The sequence below is a fragment of the Lepidochelys olivacea genome (genome assembly GCF_965140295.1).
Source record: "Lepidochelys olivacea isolate rLepOli2 genome assembly, chromosome: 6".
In the NCBI taxonomy this organism is placed as follows: Eukaryota; Metazoa; Chordata; order Testudines; family Cheloniidae; genus Lepidochelys; species Lepidochelys olivacea.
Window position 1 is genome coordinate 104449132 of NC_140416.1, and position 16038 is coordinate 104465169.

General features: G+C 38.9%; 1 protein-coding gene across 7 annotated transcripts in view; it reads right to left on the reverse strand.

Moving 5' to 3' along the window:
* Window positions 1–862: 862 nt before the first annotated feature.
* Window positions 863–16038, reverse strand: part of BCL11B (BCL11 transcription factor B) — a 101823-nt gene continuing 86647 nt past the window's right edge. For all 7 annotated transcript variants that reach the window (XM_084631495.1, XM_084631494.1, XM_084631490.1 and 4 more), the window contains one exon: window positions 863–7939. In XM_084631495.1, coding sequence (XP_084487621.1) covers window positions 5928–7939 — 2012 coding nt within the window. In that variant the 3' untranslated portion in view covers window positions 863–5927. The remainder of the gene's footprint in view (window positions 7940–16038) is intronic.

A 16038-nucleotide genomic window follows, 5' to 3' on the forward strand; every position in this document is an offset into this window, starting at 1 on the left:
CTAAGTGAGTTAAGAATCTGGCCCTCAAAGCTTCACAAATAAATCTTCAATTGTCTAATAGCAGTTTTGTATACAATTATCCCAGTCAAGGTTTTCTTACAGTTGTTAAAAGTGTTAGCTTGATAGGGAAGAAGAGGCTGGTGGATTCTGTTGAGCTATTGTCTCCATCCTTACAATACTCTCCAAACTGAGCCTTATTCCGCCTTTAGATGCATATAAGTAACTCCCCCTGCACTCAGTCAGAAGGGCAAATGTGTATCTAAAGGTAAATTTTGGTGTATGTAAAATATTGCTTGGAAGCCCATACTGAGTGGGACAAATTCTGCTCTCAGTTAAGTCAATGAATGGTGTTATTCCATATTTACATCAGAGAACAGAGGCCCTGATCCAGTAAAGCCCCTAACAACCTTTAACCACTGGGACTGCTCACCTGCTGAAAGTGAAGTATATCTTTAAGTATGTTGCTGGGTGGGGGCTTGAGTGCAAAGTTCAGCTCAGAAAAAATAGAAACAACCACGCTTACCTTCCAGTACTTAAAGCTACTTGTTCTGGGACATTTTAAGTGTTTAAAGCTTGCATTGCTTAAGGCTCCAATTCAGGAAAGCCCTTAAGCACATGCCTTACTTTAAGTATACACTCAAGTCTCATTGGCTTTAGTGGGATTTAAGCACATGCTTAAAGTTAAACAAGTGCTAAAATGCCCTTCCTGAATAGGGATGCTTTCCTGAATTGATACCTAACTGAACTGATACAAAGATATTCCATAAGTCTAATGAACCATAATGATCCTCAGTTTTTCAGGTCCTCCCAAATTTAAAATAAACAGGAAAGACAAGATTTGGAGATCAAGTCAAATGTCCAATTTATTTTTATAACTTGAAACTGGAACAAACGTTGTTTTGAACGAGCGTACAAATGAAATGGTAGACACATGCTGAACTCAACATTGTGACAATAAGGGAAAAAAGAGGCCAAAAATCTTGTACAGAGAATAAAAGGAACAATAAATATTTCACTAAGCCATATTGAAATGACCTCCAGCCATCTCAACATTTTATCCATAATAAAAAAAAAGTGCTCTTGTTTTTTAAACAGAGCACCAAATACCAAGCAATAATAAATAGTTCCAAACTTGTAGTAAAAGACAAAACCTCCAAGTAAACAACAAAAGCTCATACAATAAGTAATAGAAAAAGGTAATAAAAATATTTTGCCTTGCCGGTACAAATGCAAACAACTTAAATCAACATTACTTTGCTTTGCAGTTCTAAAATACAAAGAGCACCATAAAAATGAGTTTGCTTGTGATAAACAAAACCTTGGACTGTCTTGTACTCAGGACTGGGATGAAATGCTGATTTTTGACCCCTTTTTTTCATATAGATATTTTCCTTCCCAAAAATGAGATTACAGGCCCACTCCTGCTCCCACAGAAGTCAACTGAAGTTTTGCTATTGACTTCAATGGAAACAGAAGCGGGCACTGGAAGTAATAAATTTCAACTTAATAAAATGTTAAACTGAATTGTGAATATAAATATGGCAGCATAATAGCTACTGTATGTCTATGTAATATTGTGCTTATGGCCTAGTAAAGTATGATTCTCCTAAACAGGAAGAAGAGGGTCTCCATTGTCACTACAGTCTGTAGAAACACATTCCTTGTGCTTTTTGGGTGACTTACCGTTGGTTTATGAATGATTTAAGTCACACGATTAGACAACTGCTGGTTTAACTACCTTAGTAAGAAACAATAGGACTAGCGGTGCTCCCAAGCAATTTGCTTTAAAATGAAAGTTGATGTTTTTTTTTCTTTCAAGGAATTGGTCTTAGACTGGAAACCTAGGATTCAATGCTGATCTTCATTAGACTGGTGTGTATTCAGGGGTACTCCACTGAATTCCATGAGGTTACTCCAGATTTACACCATTGTAACAAAGATTAGAGTTTTCACTATAAAGTAGTATACACCTTTAAGGGGCCAGATTCCAATCTCAGTTACACTGGTATAAATCAGGAGTAAATCTTATGAATTAATCCTGATTTACACCAGCGTCACTGAAATCAAAACTTCACCAATAGGTAAATCTTAGGATAGGGTGAGGTCAAGCAAGAAGGCAACATCTGCAAGATAGCTGGGTCAAATTCTGCTCTCAGTTACAACCATGCCACCCCAACAGCTTCAACTGCATTGCACAGATGAAAGTGAAGGAAGAATTTGGCATGGTGTTTTTTTACCACCTTTTTCTGAAACAATGCAATTTCCTCCTTCTCTCCCACCATAAAATATTCAATAGAATGTCATCGCCACTTCTGCTACCTGTCCCCATCCCAACCAAAAGAGAGAGAGAATAGAAAAGAGAAATCAAAAGGCACAGAATTTCATCCCAGTCCCTCAAACATTCAGAAATTTATGGAATGTACAGTTAGGAGTACAGCAGCAAAGCAGATAATAACATGGACTGGCAAGACCTGTACATGGAATAGGTCCTGTTCTGACAGGGAAAACGAAGGCTGTGCCTGGACCAATTTTACTTCAATCCAAATTACAATTGTACCAAGAGCAGGTCACTTTAGCTGTGTCAAAGCAGGTGTAACAGCTTTTAAAGAGTAAAATTACTTTATTCTGGAGGGCAGGAGTTAGGGAAGTGAGTGGGAGGCAGTGGTGGTAGAGAAGATGCTATAAACAGCTAATCATTTGCAAGGGGGAAAAAAATCTCCTCTCTCTCTCTCTCTCTCTCTAGAAGGGGAATCTGTGGAATGTTACTTCAAACATCTTTACAAAAACTGAATTTCCCTTAACATGAATAGGCAATAACCATTCAGCCTGGTTCACCCATACCTGGTAAAACCTTGATGCAAGGGGCCCAGGAAACTTTGAAGATATTAGAGCCCTGTGGGAACAGCACTTTTTTTTGTAGGCCATTTCTGACCAAAAAAAATATATATATACAACTAAAATCATTTGTGAACAAAAAAAAAAAATAAAATGAAAAAAAGCACTTAATTATTTTGTTTTGTTTCTTTTACTTAAAGGTCGTCTAACAACCCCTCCCCCCCCCCTTTTTTTTCCTGTACAATAAGGACTTAACATACAAATTTTTTTTTGCAATATTTTATCCTGCCAAATTAAAAAAATATATTATTGGCAGCCTGTTTGCTTGTTTTTATTTTTATTTCCAAATTCACTAACAAAAAGGTACATTAAATCCCTTTAAAAGGACAAGCGTACAGTTAAAAAATTACAAGCTTCAGTAAAAATACAGCGAGTGCCTACATCATATGAATCAACCAATATCAATATCCATTCCAGAAGGGGGGGAGGGGGAAGAGAAAAATAGGTATAGGTCAGAAACGTGATTTTTTTCTGCAAAGCAATAACAATATTAAGCACTTTTTTCTACATACTTTTTCTACATGGTGTAGCAATCACCTTTTAATCCCCAAATACAAGTTTCTATACATTTTTTGAAATAAAAATTCAACACCCAAGGCAGAAAAAATTTTACTAAAACTCAAGACTTTACAGTTACAGTGACAAGAACAAATTTATAGACCCACCATTTAAATTTTACTGCAACATTTTCAAGGAAAAAAGAAAAGGTTTTTTTTTGTTGTTTTTTGTTTTTTTGTTTTTTCTTTCTGGTTTTGTAAAATGCCCAAGCATTCTCCATTATTACAAATACTGGTCCACTTTTACAGTAATCAAGAAATTTTAATATATATAATATATACTAAAACCCCGTCACCAAAAGAAAACAATATACACATGGCCATCATGGCATTTTTTTAATAACCTATTAAGCAAACTTTGAAAAAAAAAAGATTGCTCAAACACACATACACACAATTTTTTTTACCCTTGTATGTATTCAATACTGTAAACGTATTTTAAGACAGAGTGCACTAAATTTAACTTTTAAAAAAAATTAGCCATTGTTCCTGAATTGTTTTTTTCTCATTCAATGATAACTTGTAATTTGTGTCATATGAGTTTTAATTCAGCAGTAAATCATTTCCATTCCATTTCCTAAGCAGCGTTGTCCTGAAAAAAAAAAAAAGCTGAGAATAATTCAGCTAATGGATGTCCGAAGTTGTGCTGGGTATGCATCTTCATTTGATTGGGTCTTATGGCATTTTCATGTCCACTATCTTCAACCAGTAATTTTTTTAAGTAAATGTGGCTCTTTTTTTTCCCCTTAAAGAATGTACTTTCCTTGTTTTACTTTTTTAAAAGTCTTTTCATTTCACAAAAACGTTTTGCATTTGTCTCAAGAGACTCAGATAGGAAGATCAGTTTTCAAGGCACTCACGTCAAATTGAATGGCAGTAGAAAAACTGTCCAATAAATTATTTTTATTTTATTTTTCTTTATAGTGACAGTATTGTGAATGCCATGCTTAGCAACACTGACACTTAATCTCAGCTGTTCCCTTACAGTTTAACCCACCTTTGGGCCAAGGAGAAGAATATGCTGTAATTTCTTGTTCAGAAGCCATTTTCTCTTAAACACAAACAAAAGTTTTAAAGTGCGGGTCAACATAATCAAAATGTCTAACCTTAATTGTCCACTCTTTGTTATCATTAGTCCTAATATGCTAAAAAATAAAACAATTGGAAAAACTGAGCAGCTGCATTCTTTCCCTACAATGCTTTGCTCATATAGGGCTTGCTCCTGCTCCCAATTAAGTCAATGGGAAAACTCTCAACTCAAAACTCTCTTGACTTCAGTGGGAGCAGAATCAGGCCAATACAGGTATTATGATTAATTTTTCCCCTTCCTTACAATAACATTGTTGTGCATTATATGAGATAATCCTGATATTTTCTACTCGCCATCCTTATAAATTCTATTCTATCAGATTGAGAAACTACCAATCAGCCCTAGTTACAATTGCCTTAATTACAGCGATTCTAGTTGCAGTATACTACTGAGCTAAGTAAGGGGTTTGTACATATATCCAAAACTCGGTTAGTTTTGTGTGTGTGTGTGGTAAACTAAAAGAATGGCATTTCATTCATCCAAGGGTGGAGAAGATGCTAAAATACCTTAAAAGAGCTTTTATTACAACTATGAGGATTCTTTCGGTTATCTTAATTACTGAACCTGGAACAAGTGACAAAATGGCGGCGTCTCAGTACATATCATTAATAACCCGAATAAACTATCTGATAATAATCCACAATTAAGAATGCTATTGCTTTGTTCAATGTAGCTGCCTTCAGAAAATACCTGCACCCATGTCTTTTTAGTTGACATAACTTTAATGTTGAAGTCTACATAGAAAAGGCCTCTATCTTTAGCGACATTGTCAGTGCTACATATCAGATCCAATTCCAAAAGAAAGTGCTAATTTTAAAGATTGTTATCCGCTGTACAATTTTATTTTCCCTAATCTCCAAGGTTATTTTACAAAAAAGGAAGAAGAAGAAGAAGAAGAAAAGAAAGAATTCAGTTAAAATGTTGGCTTCTTCACAAGAAATTACACATGCTTAGCTTAAATTTCAACAAAGCAGCGGCCCCAAAATTATAATTTAAAAAGATATGCCTCTCCCCCTACAATGCAAGTAATCTCAGGCTACTACTGGGTAAAATTAAAAAGGGATACCCAACAAAATTTTAAAAGAAATTTAAACAGAAAGAATAAAAAAAAGTACCTGCACATGCCAAAAAATTACAAAAACCCAATAAATACAGAAATTATTGCACAGTTAAAAGGCTCCACAATTTTACTGCCTTAATCAACCCTCAGGTTTAATAGAACTTTGTAGACACAGGTTATATTTAAGTGCCAAGGTCTGGCACCTACTATAGTTATGCTAAGTTATGTTTACGGAGGCAAGTTAGGTCAGCTTTTCTCAGTTGGCAATAGTTAAACTGTACAAATTAAATGTTACCTAGACCCCTGATTTAACCCAGTGGGGGTCTTAGCTTCTTTCTGCCTGCTCAATTTTGACGTCATTTGTCAGCAAATGTTCTCCATGCCACTTTTTCATGTGTTTCTCCAGGGTGCTGTAAACACTGAAGGGCATCTGGCAAATGTCGCAGCGGTAGACCTCCTTCCCTATCTGGCCATGCGTTTTCATATGACGTGTCAGCTTACTGCTCTGGGCACATGCATAGTTGCAGAGCTCGCATTTGTAAGGCCGCTCTCCCGTGTGGCTCCGGCGGTGCACCGTTAAGTTGCTGCAGTTCTTAAAGACCTTGCCACAGTACTCGCATGTATCGCTCCTCCGCCCTTCCTTTGAACTGGGTCGACCGGGACCAGGTCCACTGATGTGGGGAGTGCTGCCTCCGCTCGCTGTCCCACTGCGCCCTGAGAGACCCCCATCCAGCATGTCACCTGGTGGAGTGGAGAAACGCAGGCTTCCATTCTCTGAAGAATGCTCAGAAGAAGTTGCAAAGGGGGATTGTCGGGAGTCTGTGAATCCTAGAAACGGATCCTTCATGAAGTGCCTTGATGCTGCATACCCTACCAGCCACTGGGAGTAAACATTTTCAGAAGGTATTATTGTTGCTGGTGGTAAGTCCAAATCTTTCTCTATTTTTATTCTTTTAGAAGAGTTGTTTAAACTGGGGCTCGTGATAGGTGTTGGCTTGCGAGGAAACAAACCTGGGAAGGGTTCACCTGGGCCAAAGTTTCTTCCATTGACCGTCCCTTCCTCAGTGCGGTCAAGTTCTCCTGCCACTGAGTCTTCATCGCCTGTGTCTCTCTGACAGAGGTCTCGAGGACACAGGTCTCGCTGATCAGAAGACCTTTTCATGAAGCTACTCCTCTTCTGTTTTTCAGCTAGCATGTCATTGTATTGCTGGATGGCACCGAGACTTACATTCTCTATAACTTTTCCAAGGACAAGGGATTTTTCATCTGGTAGCGATTTGGAACCGTTCTCTCGGTTACGACTTAGCTCTGAGTCCATGCTGAAGCTTGACTCTGGCCTGCTCTCGTTTTCAAGCTCCTCTTCCTCCTCCTCTTCTTCTTCCTCTTCTTCATTGTCATGGCCCAGGGAGGGATCACTCTCATTCCTGAAATCTGTCTCACTGGATTTTAGTCCCTCTCCAGTGAGCTCACTTGTGCCTGGCTCAGGAGAACTTGTGGTGGAGAGTCCATCATCTGACCTGCCTGTCATGGAGCCAGCTTTGTGCATATGTGTTTTCATATGACGTTTTAGCTTGCTGGCCTGGGAGCAAGCATGATCACAGAGTTGACATTTGTAGGGCTTTTCTCCTGTATGACTGCGTCGGTGCACGATAAGATTACTCTGGAACTTGAATGTTTTCCCACAGAATTCACAGGACTTACTCTTTGCCTGAGGCTGCGGCGGCGTAGTGCTGCTTGGGGGCATTGGTGGCAATGGCGGGGTGCTCAAAAAAGGTGATTTAGGGCTAGGCTGAAAAGGATTCAACAAGCGATGCATAGGGTTGCTGCGATTCGGTGAGACTGGAGGAGGGGTAGAATTGTTTCCTGCCAGTTCTCGAAGCCTTCTGGAGAAATCCATCGCTGGGGACTCAATTGCCATGGGGTTTAAACGCATAACTCTGTCAAAGGCACTGGGATGCTGGGCAACTAACCCCATTTCTTCGGCACTAAGGCGATGTGGATCCAGATGATGACGAGGCGGTGGGCTGAACAGTGGAGGTGTGTTGGGGAGCCGACCCTCACCAAAGCCAGGGTGATCACGTAGGATGGGGCCCGTCATCCGCAAAAGACTAAAAGGGTTGTTGTCTCCAAGGAAATTCATCAGCGGGGACTGTGCAACAGTCTCTGGTCCCAGAGGAGGAGGGATGGTGATGCGTGGAGTAAGGGAACTGTTTGAAGGGCTGGTTTCCAGGTAGATGCGGAATCCATGTGTGTTCTGGGCATGCTGAAGCAAGAACCAAGCGCTATTAAAAGGCTGCTTGCATGTTGTGCAAATATAGCTTGAAGGCTCATCTTTACCTAAAAAAGAAAAACAGAGAGAACACTCAAAAAATAATACAGAGGAGAATATTTAAATACCATTGGCATGTACTTTATTTTGTTAACAGATTTAGTCCTTGGAATTTCTGAAAGGGGATTTAATTGCAATGTACTGATTGATATAACATGTTGCCCAGCGTATTTACTCATCCAACATTTTTATTCATTGAATATGTATGACATACATTACACATACTTGCCTTCTGTGTATATCTTTATATACTATATCATATAAAACCTTGATTTTTGGCATATAGGGATGAAACTTGCTTCACACCTTTATTCCATGTAAAAATATTTGTTTCAAGGCATCTAATGCTATGTATAAAGTCAAAAGAAAATGTGATGTAGTAGGTAGATCTGTTTTATGGTACCTAAATAGGCTGTGGTATCATGTTCAGTCTTTAATTTTATATTTGTATACACTTTACTCAGCAGTCACCCCAGATCTTTGCTGTATTTAATGTATACATGCTTCAATCATGCTGTCCCCGAAATTTTTAAAGCAGTATGTGGGTATTTATCTGCACAAGTCCCATTAAAGTGAACAGGAGCTTGGAAAACGTATCCCTTTGACATTCTCTTTGCCAAAACACCAAGAAGCCACTCAAGTGGAATATCCGGTAATCAAAGCTAACAGAACAGTTGCAATTAACAGTAACAAATGTCGGGCAGTGCTTGAACTGGATCCCAAGAATTTCTGAGCCTGCCCTCCATCACAGAAATAGTAACCAGAGCCAAAAACATGGCTCTCTATTTGCCTTTCTAGCCTACTTTAAACAACTGTATAAGGTGGGAAACATTCCTTTAACCCTGATTCAGTTTACATACAAGACAGGTGTAGACAAGTCTGCACTACAGTCATAATTTTACTATCTAAAATATTCCAACCCTGGACATCATATAAAATTTTTACTATCTTCAAAAACATGGTCTTTTCCCCTTTAGTGCTCCCGCAGCAGTCTAACCCCTATACATGCCTACACACACGTCAGCTTGAAAATCATGCTTCAGAACATTTTTTTTTTTAGAAGTGTGTCTTTGAAAGTAGCTACCTTTTATGGAAAAACTAAAATTGAATTTTTGATTTCTTTCTATGACTTAATATATTCTGAGCAGTGATGGACCTAAACCAGAGCTCTGAACCCAAATGCAATACATTTTTTGAAGAACAGAACCAGGACTGAACTTCCTCTGTCTTGCCCTATGCATAATGAACTGAACCAAATCCCAGCTCATAACAACTGCAAGAGTTTGGCTCTGGATCTAAATTTTACAACCCACTTCCAGTTGTAGGTATTAGGTTATGCAGAAGCCTGTTGCTCAACCGTTATACTTGAAATCAAAAGTGTTAATAGGTGAATCAACTGTACTATCAAAACTGCCTTTTTAAAGCTAAGTGACTCACAGGGTATGTCTACACTGCACTAAAGCACCCGTGGATGGCCTGTGTCAGCTGACTCTGGCTGCGGGGCTATAAAACTGTAGTGTAGACATTCGGGCTCGGATTGGAACCCAGGCTCTGGGACCCTCCCTTCTCATGTGGTCCCAGAGTCTGGGCTCCAGCCCAAGCCTGAACACCTACACTGCAGTGTTATAGCCCTGAAGCCCAAACCCAGCGAGCCTTAGTTAACAGACACGGGCCAGCAGCAGGTGTTTAATTGCAGTTTAGACATGCCTATAGGGACCAAGAAAACTTAAGCCAAAACACACCATGAGAAGAATAACTGCCACTGATTCTATTCCACTGTTCTAAGCTTCCAGAAATGGCTGCTGATGAGGAACGCTTAGACAGAGGGAAGATGGGGGATATCTATCTATCCACCTATCTATCTGGCCTTATCATCATAGCATCTGAGTGCCTACGAAAAGAGAGAATAGAGAAAATTATATCTGATTCTACCACCTTGACTTACATAAATAGGCCTATTTTTAACTATATATTCATTAGATTATTTATGGGGGAGTAGTTCCTTACACCACAAGCACTGCTACTGATTTTAATAGCCTATTCATGTGAGTCAAGGTGGTAGAATCTGGGCCTTTACAAAAAAGAAACCTGGAGTGGAATACACTTTTGTCTGATTGACATGATCTTTTTCCACAGGTTCTTATTTTGTGCTCGGAGGGGAGATAACTAGGAGTAATATGCTAAACTTTTGTGATTAATCTGTAACAATAGCTATTGTAAATAAAAGTGCGGGGGCTATATTCTCCTTCTAACATGCATACAGAACTCCTATTGACATTAATAAGAGCTGCATGCACACACCAAATGGAGCAGATACAGTATCCTTTAAAATCTACTTAGCGATGAGGCAGTTATAGGGTTTTATGTCAACTCTGAAGTCGAAGCAACATTAAATGCTCCCATTATTACTTCAACTATTTAAATTTCTGTTTCTTATAGAAATATGATGAAAATGTCTAGACTTTTAACTTTTCTTGAACAGCAACATGTGTAGTATAAAAAGTGACAGAAATCACTGAAGCACACTGAAGTATATAACATATTCTGTCAAAAGCTTTTTTTAACAATATGTTTTACCTCAGCTCACCCTAGAATGGATTTTAATAAAGCCCTTTCTCAAGTGAGATCTAATAACAAACGAAGTGCAGTGTCTTACAAGGTCATGTATCTTCAAAATAAAGAGTGCTCTGCACCCTTCACCTCCATTTTATCCACTCTAATTAATCCATTTATTACCCACAGCTGTTCGATTCTTTCATTTTTAAAAGTCACACTGTGCATTATATTTTAAATTGTGTGTGTGTGTGCACGTGCATGTGTGTGTGTGTGTTCTTAAAAGCTTGCTCATCTAGTACAAGAACTGACAAAATCCAAACAAAACAAGAACAAAAAATTAGCTGTTGGTTAAAAAAAAAAGTTTACTTCAGAAAACGCACATATGTAAGAAAAAGAATTCGTGGGCAGGCTGAGGATCAAGGCTAATCTAAAACTGAAATGGCTGATTAAAAAAATTAGCCTCAAAATGGCAGCTGGCTAGGAGCTTGCTACTACATGTTATATGAAGCTCAGATGTTTTGTTTTGTTCTCCAAAACTTCACCTCTGTGAAATTCAAGTGAGGAAAGTTCCTTCTCCCTGACTCCTTTTTAGTTTTCTTTCAAACAGAGCAAATTAGTGTTTATTGCTGAGACAAGGTTTATGAGATATCAGTCATAACAGAAACAGTATTCTCTCTTTTTGTTTTATTTCGCTTTTATGCCCCTAAACTCTTCTGTTCAGGAGACCGCTACACAATGGCAAAACTGACTGCAGGCTACCTGGCTACCATGGCTCTGACAGCTTTTTCTTTTCTGTTTTTTAAACTTTCACAACGCTCAAAGGCTCTCCCTAGATGCCTCTTTTTTAAAAAATAAAATAAAATGTTCATTTCCATATTATCACTTCATGGTTATCTTGCCTAGAAGTTGCCCTGAGCAGTGTAGATGCTCACTTTTAAGTACAGAACAATGTCAAAAAGTCTTTGAAGATCCACTCCGAACATTTTTATAGTCTAAAACTTGCTAAATATTTTAAACATGCCCAGGAACAGTCATGTATTTCTCAAAAATGATTCGTATATTTAATAATGCAGTGCACCTACACTGTAAAACCCTTTGTTATAAGGCTACTTTTGATATATGGCATAGTCTCTTGCCCACTTCACTGAAGTTAAATAACCACTTTATAACATCTTGCTACAGTGGCTATGCCATGCACTATCTCTTAAGCACATGCTTAGTTTTAAGCCACATGAGTAATCCCACTGAAGTCAATGACATTTAAGCATATGTTTAACTGCTTCATTGAACGGGCATGGGATTACTCATGTGCTTAAAGTTAAGCATATGCTATGTGCTTTATTGAATGGGGCCTGAATTTCAAGAATGTGGGCATGACACGATTATCTTTAAGCAGACATTTCTGATTTCAATGTCTTTTGGGGGAGAGAAGGAGGGTTTGAGTTTATTTTATTATCCTTATTAATTGGTGGGTATTTATTTATGATGAGAAGATCAGTCCCCCATGCTGTAATTTATATGGTGGGATGAGAACCCAGAGCATAGGATGGGCACCTATAGAAAGTAACATGACCGGGGACATATGTTTATAGATTCACAGATATATAGATTTTAAGGCCAAAAGGGACTGCTATGATCTCCAGTCTCATGTCATGCATAAAGCAGGCCACAGAGTTCAGTGCTAGATTATATCTTTTAGAAGGACAGCCAATTTTTGATTTAAAGACTCCAAGTGATGCAGAATCTACCAAAACCCTTGGTAGTCTGTTCCAAATGTTGATTATCCCCAATATTAAAAAATTGTATCTTATTTCCAGTTTGAACTTTGCTGAGTTCAATTTCCAGCCACTGGATCTTGTTATGCCTTTGTCTGTTAAATTAAAGAGCTTTCTAGTATCAGATATCCCCTCCCCGAGTAGGTAATTATAGACCGTGAATTTATTGAACACTTCTGTCTTGTCTGCATATTATAGCTAAAGGTGGTCTTTGCCAGAAATATTAACATTTGTTCCCTCCCTTGCTATGTGACTGATTACATTTCATTCAAAATGTCAAAACAATAACAAGACTTTTTTTCTTTTTAATAAATGGTAAAAAACAGAGCTAAATTCAGTTTCCTTTCCCCCTCCCCACCCATAAAAGTCTGGTTTTATGTTGGGCACCTAGTAGACAGGTAGGTGAAGTAAATTCCACCCATCTGAATTTCTGTTTAATGCCTAGCTCAATGCTAGAGCAACTAGATTTTGTGGGTCAGCTGCTCCAATGCATTTGCATAATCATGGATCCCCTGACCGGCCCTCTGCAAGCCTATTTGTGACCAATGCACAACTCTTTTTTGTGATGTAGAGGCCCTCCCCGTGCAATCAGTTCAAACCCTCCCTATGTAGGCTCAACCTTGAGCCATCAGCAGCAGAGGTGAATTTCCCCCTGAACGCCTTAAAATATTCTGTGCCATATTAAACAATAATCATAGTGTGATCAGAACTTGAGAAAATTCATTGTTTTCTGTTTGGGCTACAGAGACATTCTCTGCCTTACGAACCCTCTTCTCAGCAGGACTGAATAATTCCATTAGCTGTAACAAGAGAATAAACTCCCCCCTTTAATCAGCCACCCATGACCCTCACTAGGACTGTGTCATACACAAAGTTGGGTGCATATAACTACTGCTATTCTTTACCACTAGGAATACATTCTAGGTAATGTTTCTGGTATGCTTTACAAAGTTATGACAGCAGCAATAAAAATGTAAGGAATTTTAATGCTGCTTTACTGCAGCTTTAGAAGTTCAGGAAAAGTAGAAATTTGCAAGCTTTAAAGAAAGGACACCATTAACTGTAACACTCAGGAACAGACATGTATCCGGTTCCTACAATCATTCCACCAGTGTTACTCTTGCCCTCTGCCACTTGATTTTTTAATGAGCATTTAAATAATTACTCCTTCTTATTATGCTGGTTACTCTAATAATACCTATAAAGGTAGCGTAGATGCTCAATAAAAACACACCTTTAATTGAATTATTATTAAATTAAAATGCCATAATTGAAAGCACTGGTTTAACAAGTCTCCTTATAAGACCAGCTGACATTAAAGAGAAGGACATTAAACACTAAAAAGATTTAGTGTTTCATGGTGAACAAGATCTATGGGTACATAACGTTTGACAGAACATTGAGGCTGGGACCAAATCCTTCCCAGGATCCACAGTGGGAATCCCTGTTGCATCACCCACATGCCAGCTCTATGGAGCATTCCAAAGAGATCTGTGATATGGATCCAAGAGCAAGATTTTGCCCCTAGTGTCTTTTCTACCTGAAATAGTTTCACAAACTGTGCCATTAATTAAGCTATCCAAAGCAAGCTAGAATATTTATCTACTTAATTCTTTGACCTCATCACCATAATATGTGAGCACCTCACAAACATTAATGAATTTCTTCCCACAATATCCCTGTGAGGTAAGGAAGTATTTTAATCTCTGTTTTCTAGAAGGGCAACTGAGGCACTGGGAGGTTTTTTCAATGTCCGTGACATGGTATGTGGGAAAGCCAAGACTTGGACCTAGATCTACAATTCTGAAGCACCACCAACCCAGTGCTTTAACCTGAACCCCAAATTTTTAAACAAAGACTGAACTACTGACTTTTACATTTCTTTAGTAATAGCTCAGTTTGATGCCAGTGAAAGTTGATGAAATGACACAACCCCTAAATCTTCAGTCCATCCATAGACTACTAGTAGAGTGCATACTTCCCTACATAACCCAGCCAATGTCAGCCTTGTTCTGAAGGGATGGCTCATTGGGTGTTACTAGACAATAGCCTTCATGTCCATTCAAATCTTGCATTGCCTATTGAGCACTGATGTTTCCTGTGAAACTGACACTTGTCTATTGAAAACAGGACTAAGACTACCAATGCATTTCACACAGATAACAAATCAGCCATCAGACGGCAGAAAATGTTGGACTCTTATGACTTAGGTAGAATGTCTCCAGACCTGATTATTACTTTCCTGAACCACTCAGTTCCCAACTCAGATAAATATTCATTCCCTCTCCTGACTCACAACTAACCTACCTGCTTTGCTAAAGTCCACCTCAGAGCACATGAGAGTTAGCATTCTCCTGAGCCGGTAGCTGTCTTCAGTCATATGAGATCTTGGTTTAAGAGCAGAAGGACATGAATTCTGGGGTGTCACTGTCACAGGGTACCCTCAACACCTGGGATTACATTGGCTGGCCTCGATAAGGCAAAGAGTGCCTGATAGACCACTCATCCCACTGCACCTAGGGATTTAAACAGGTGCCTGCTGGAAGGTCAGAGAGAAGGAATTGAAGGTAAAGGAGAAAGAGAGCAGGAATGAGTGTCCAAGGAGCCTCCTGGAATCTGGGGAGAGGGAATTTTGGAATGAGGTCAGGTGAAGGGAAGAATTGGGGATGGAGAAGGATCAAATTGATTTGGGAGGTGGGAGGGGAAATAATGGGAATGCATTCAGAAAGAAGGCAAGGCTGTTTGCTCTCCATCCCCATCCATGGCAGTCTCTTTATTTCAACTTCACTCCACACTTACCCTCCAACCTCCTATATCCTTGTCCTGTCCTCACTTCCCTTCCCTTCTATATCCCCTCCCCCTTCACTTGTCTTTTTCTTTCCATCAGTTTCCACCATCCTAATTAAATCCCTCCCCATAAAAAAATAAATGGAACTAACATAACATTTGGTGTTATGACATTGTTCACTCTGCTTGTGCATATTATACTCCTTTTTCCCATCCTACATCTGTCTTGCCTAGTTTACTACTCTGTGTACAGCGCCTAGCCCCATTATTGGTTGGTCGTTAGGCACTGCCCTAATAAACATGATTAATAATAATAATTGCTCCGCTGTGATTGGAAAGGCTTCAGATCAGCTTTCATACTTCCTGAGTATTCTCCAACTCTGTCAAGGCTCCCCCATCTCCAACATGGCCTTTAATTAATGAGAAAATATTCAGAAGAGAATTTGTTTCTCCCAGGTGGAAAATTTACAATAGCACTAACTGATTTCATGACTTCTTGCTCCAATATATACTAATATTTTTATGTATAGCCAAATCCTTCCCACACTGAAGCCAGTAGCAAAATATTGTCTTCAGCAGGGTTAAGAGCTGGTCCACAAATAGGGTCTACTCTTTATGCTCACTGAAGTCAACTGGAGTTCTCCATTGATTTCAAAAGGCATTGGGTCGGATCCTCACTGAGCAAATGTTCAGCGGGACACCAAAGCATCTGTATTGCAATCAATAATAAACATTATCTTCTTGCCAAATAAACTCTTTTACCCAACACAGGGAAAATCAAAAAGACCAACTGCCAGTCACACACCTTAGCTGTCACTTTGGGCCAAGTTATGCTCAGATACCCATGTGTATCTCCTGCTGAAGTCAATAGGAACAGAGTACAAGAATCCTAAGGAGAACTAGTGATGTAAAGCTTACTGTACACTAGCATACACTGAGCCAGAGTCTGCTTTCACTTGCAGGGATATAAATCCAAAGTAATTCCATTT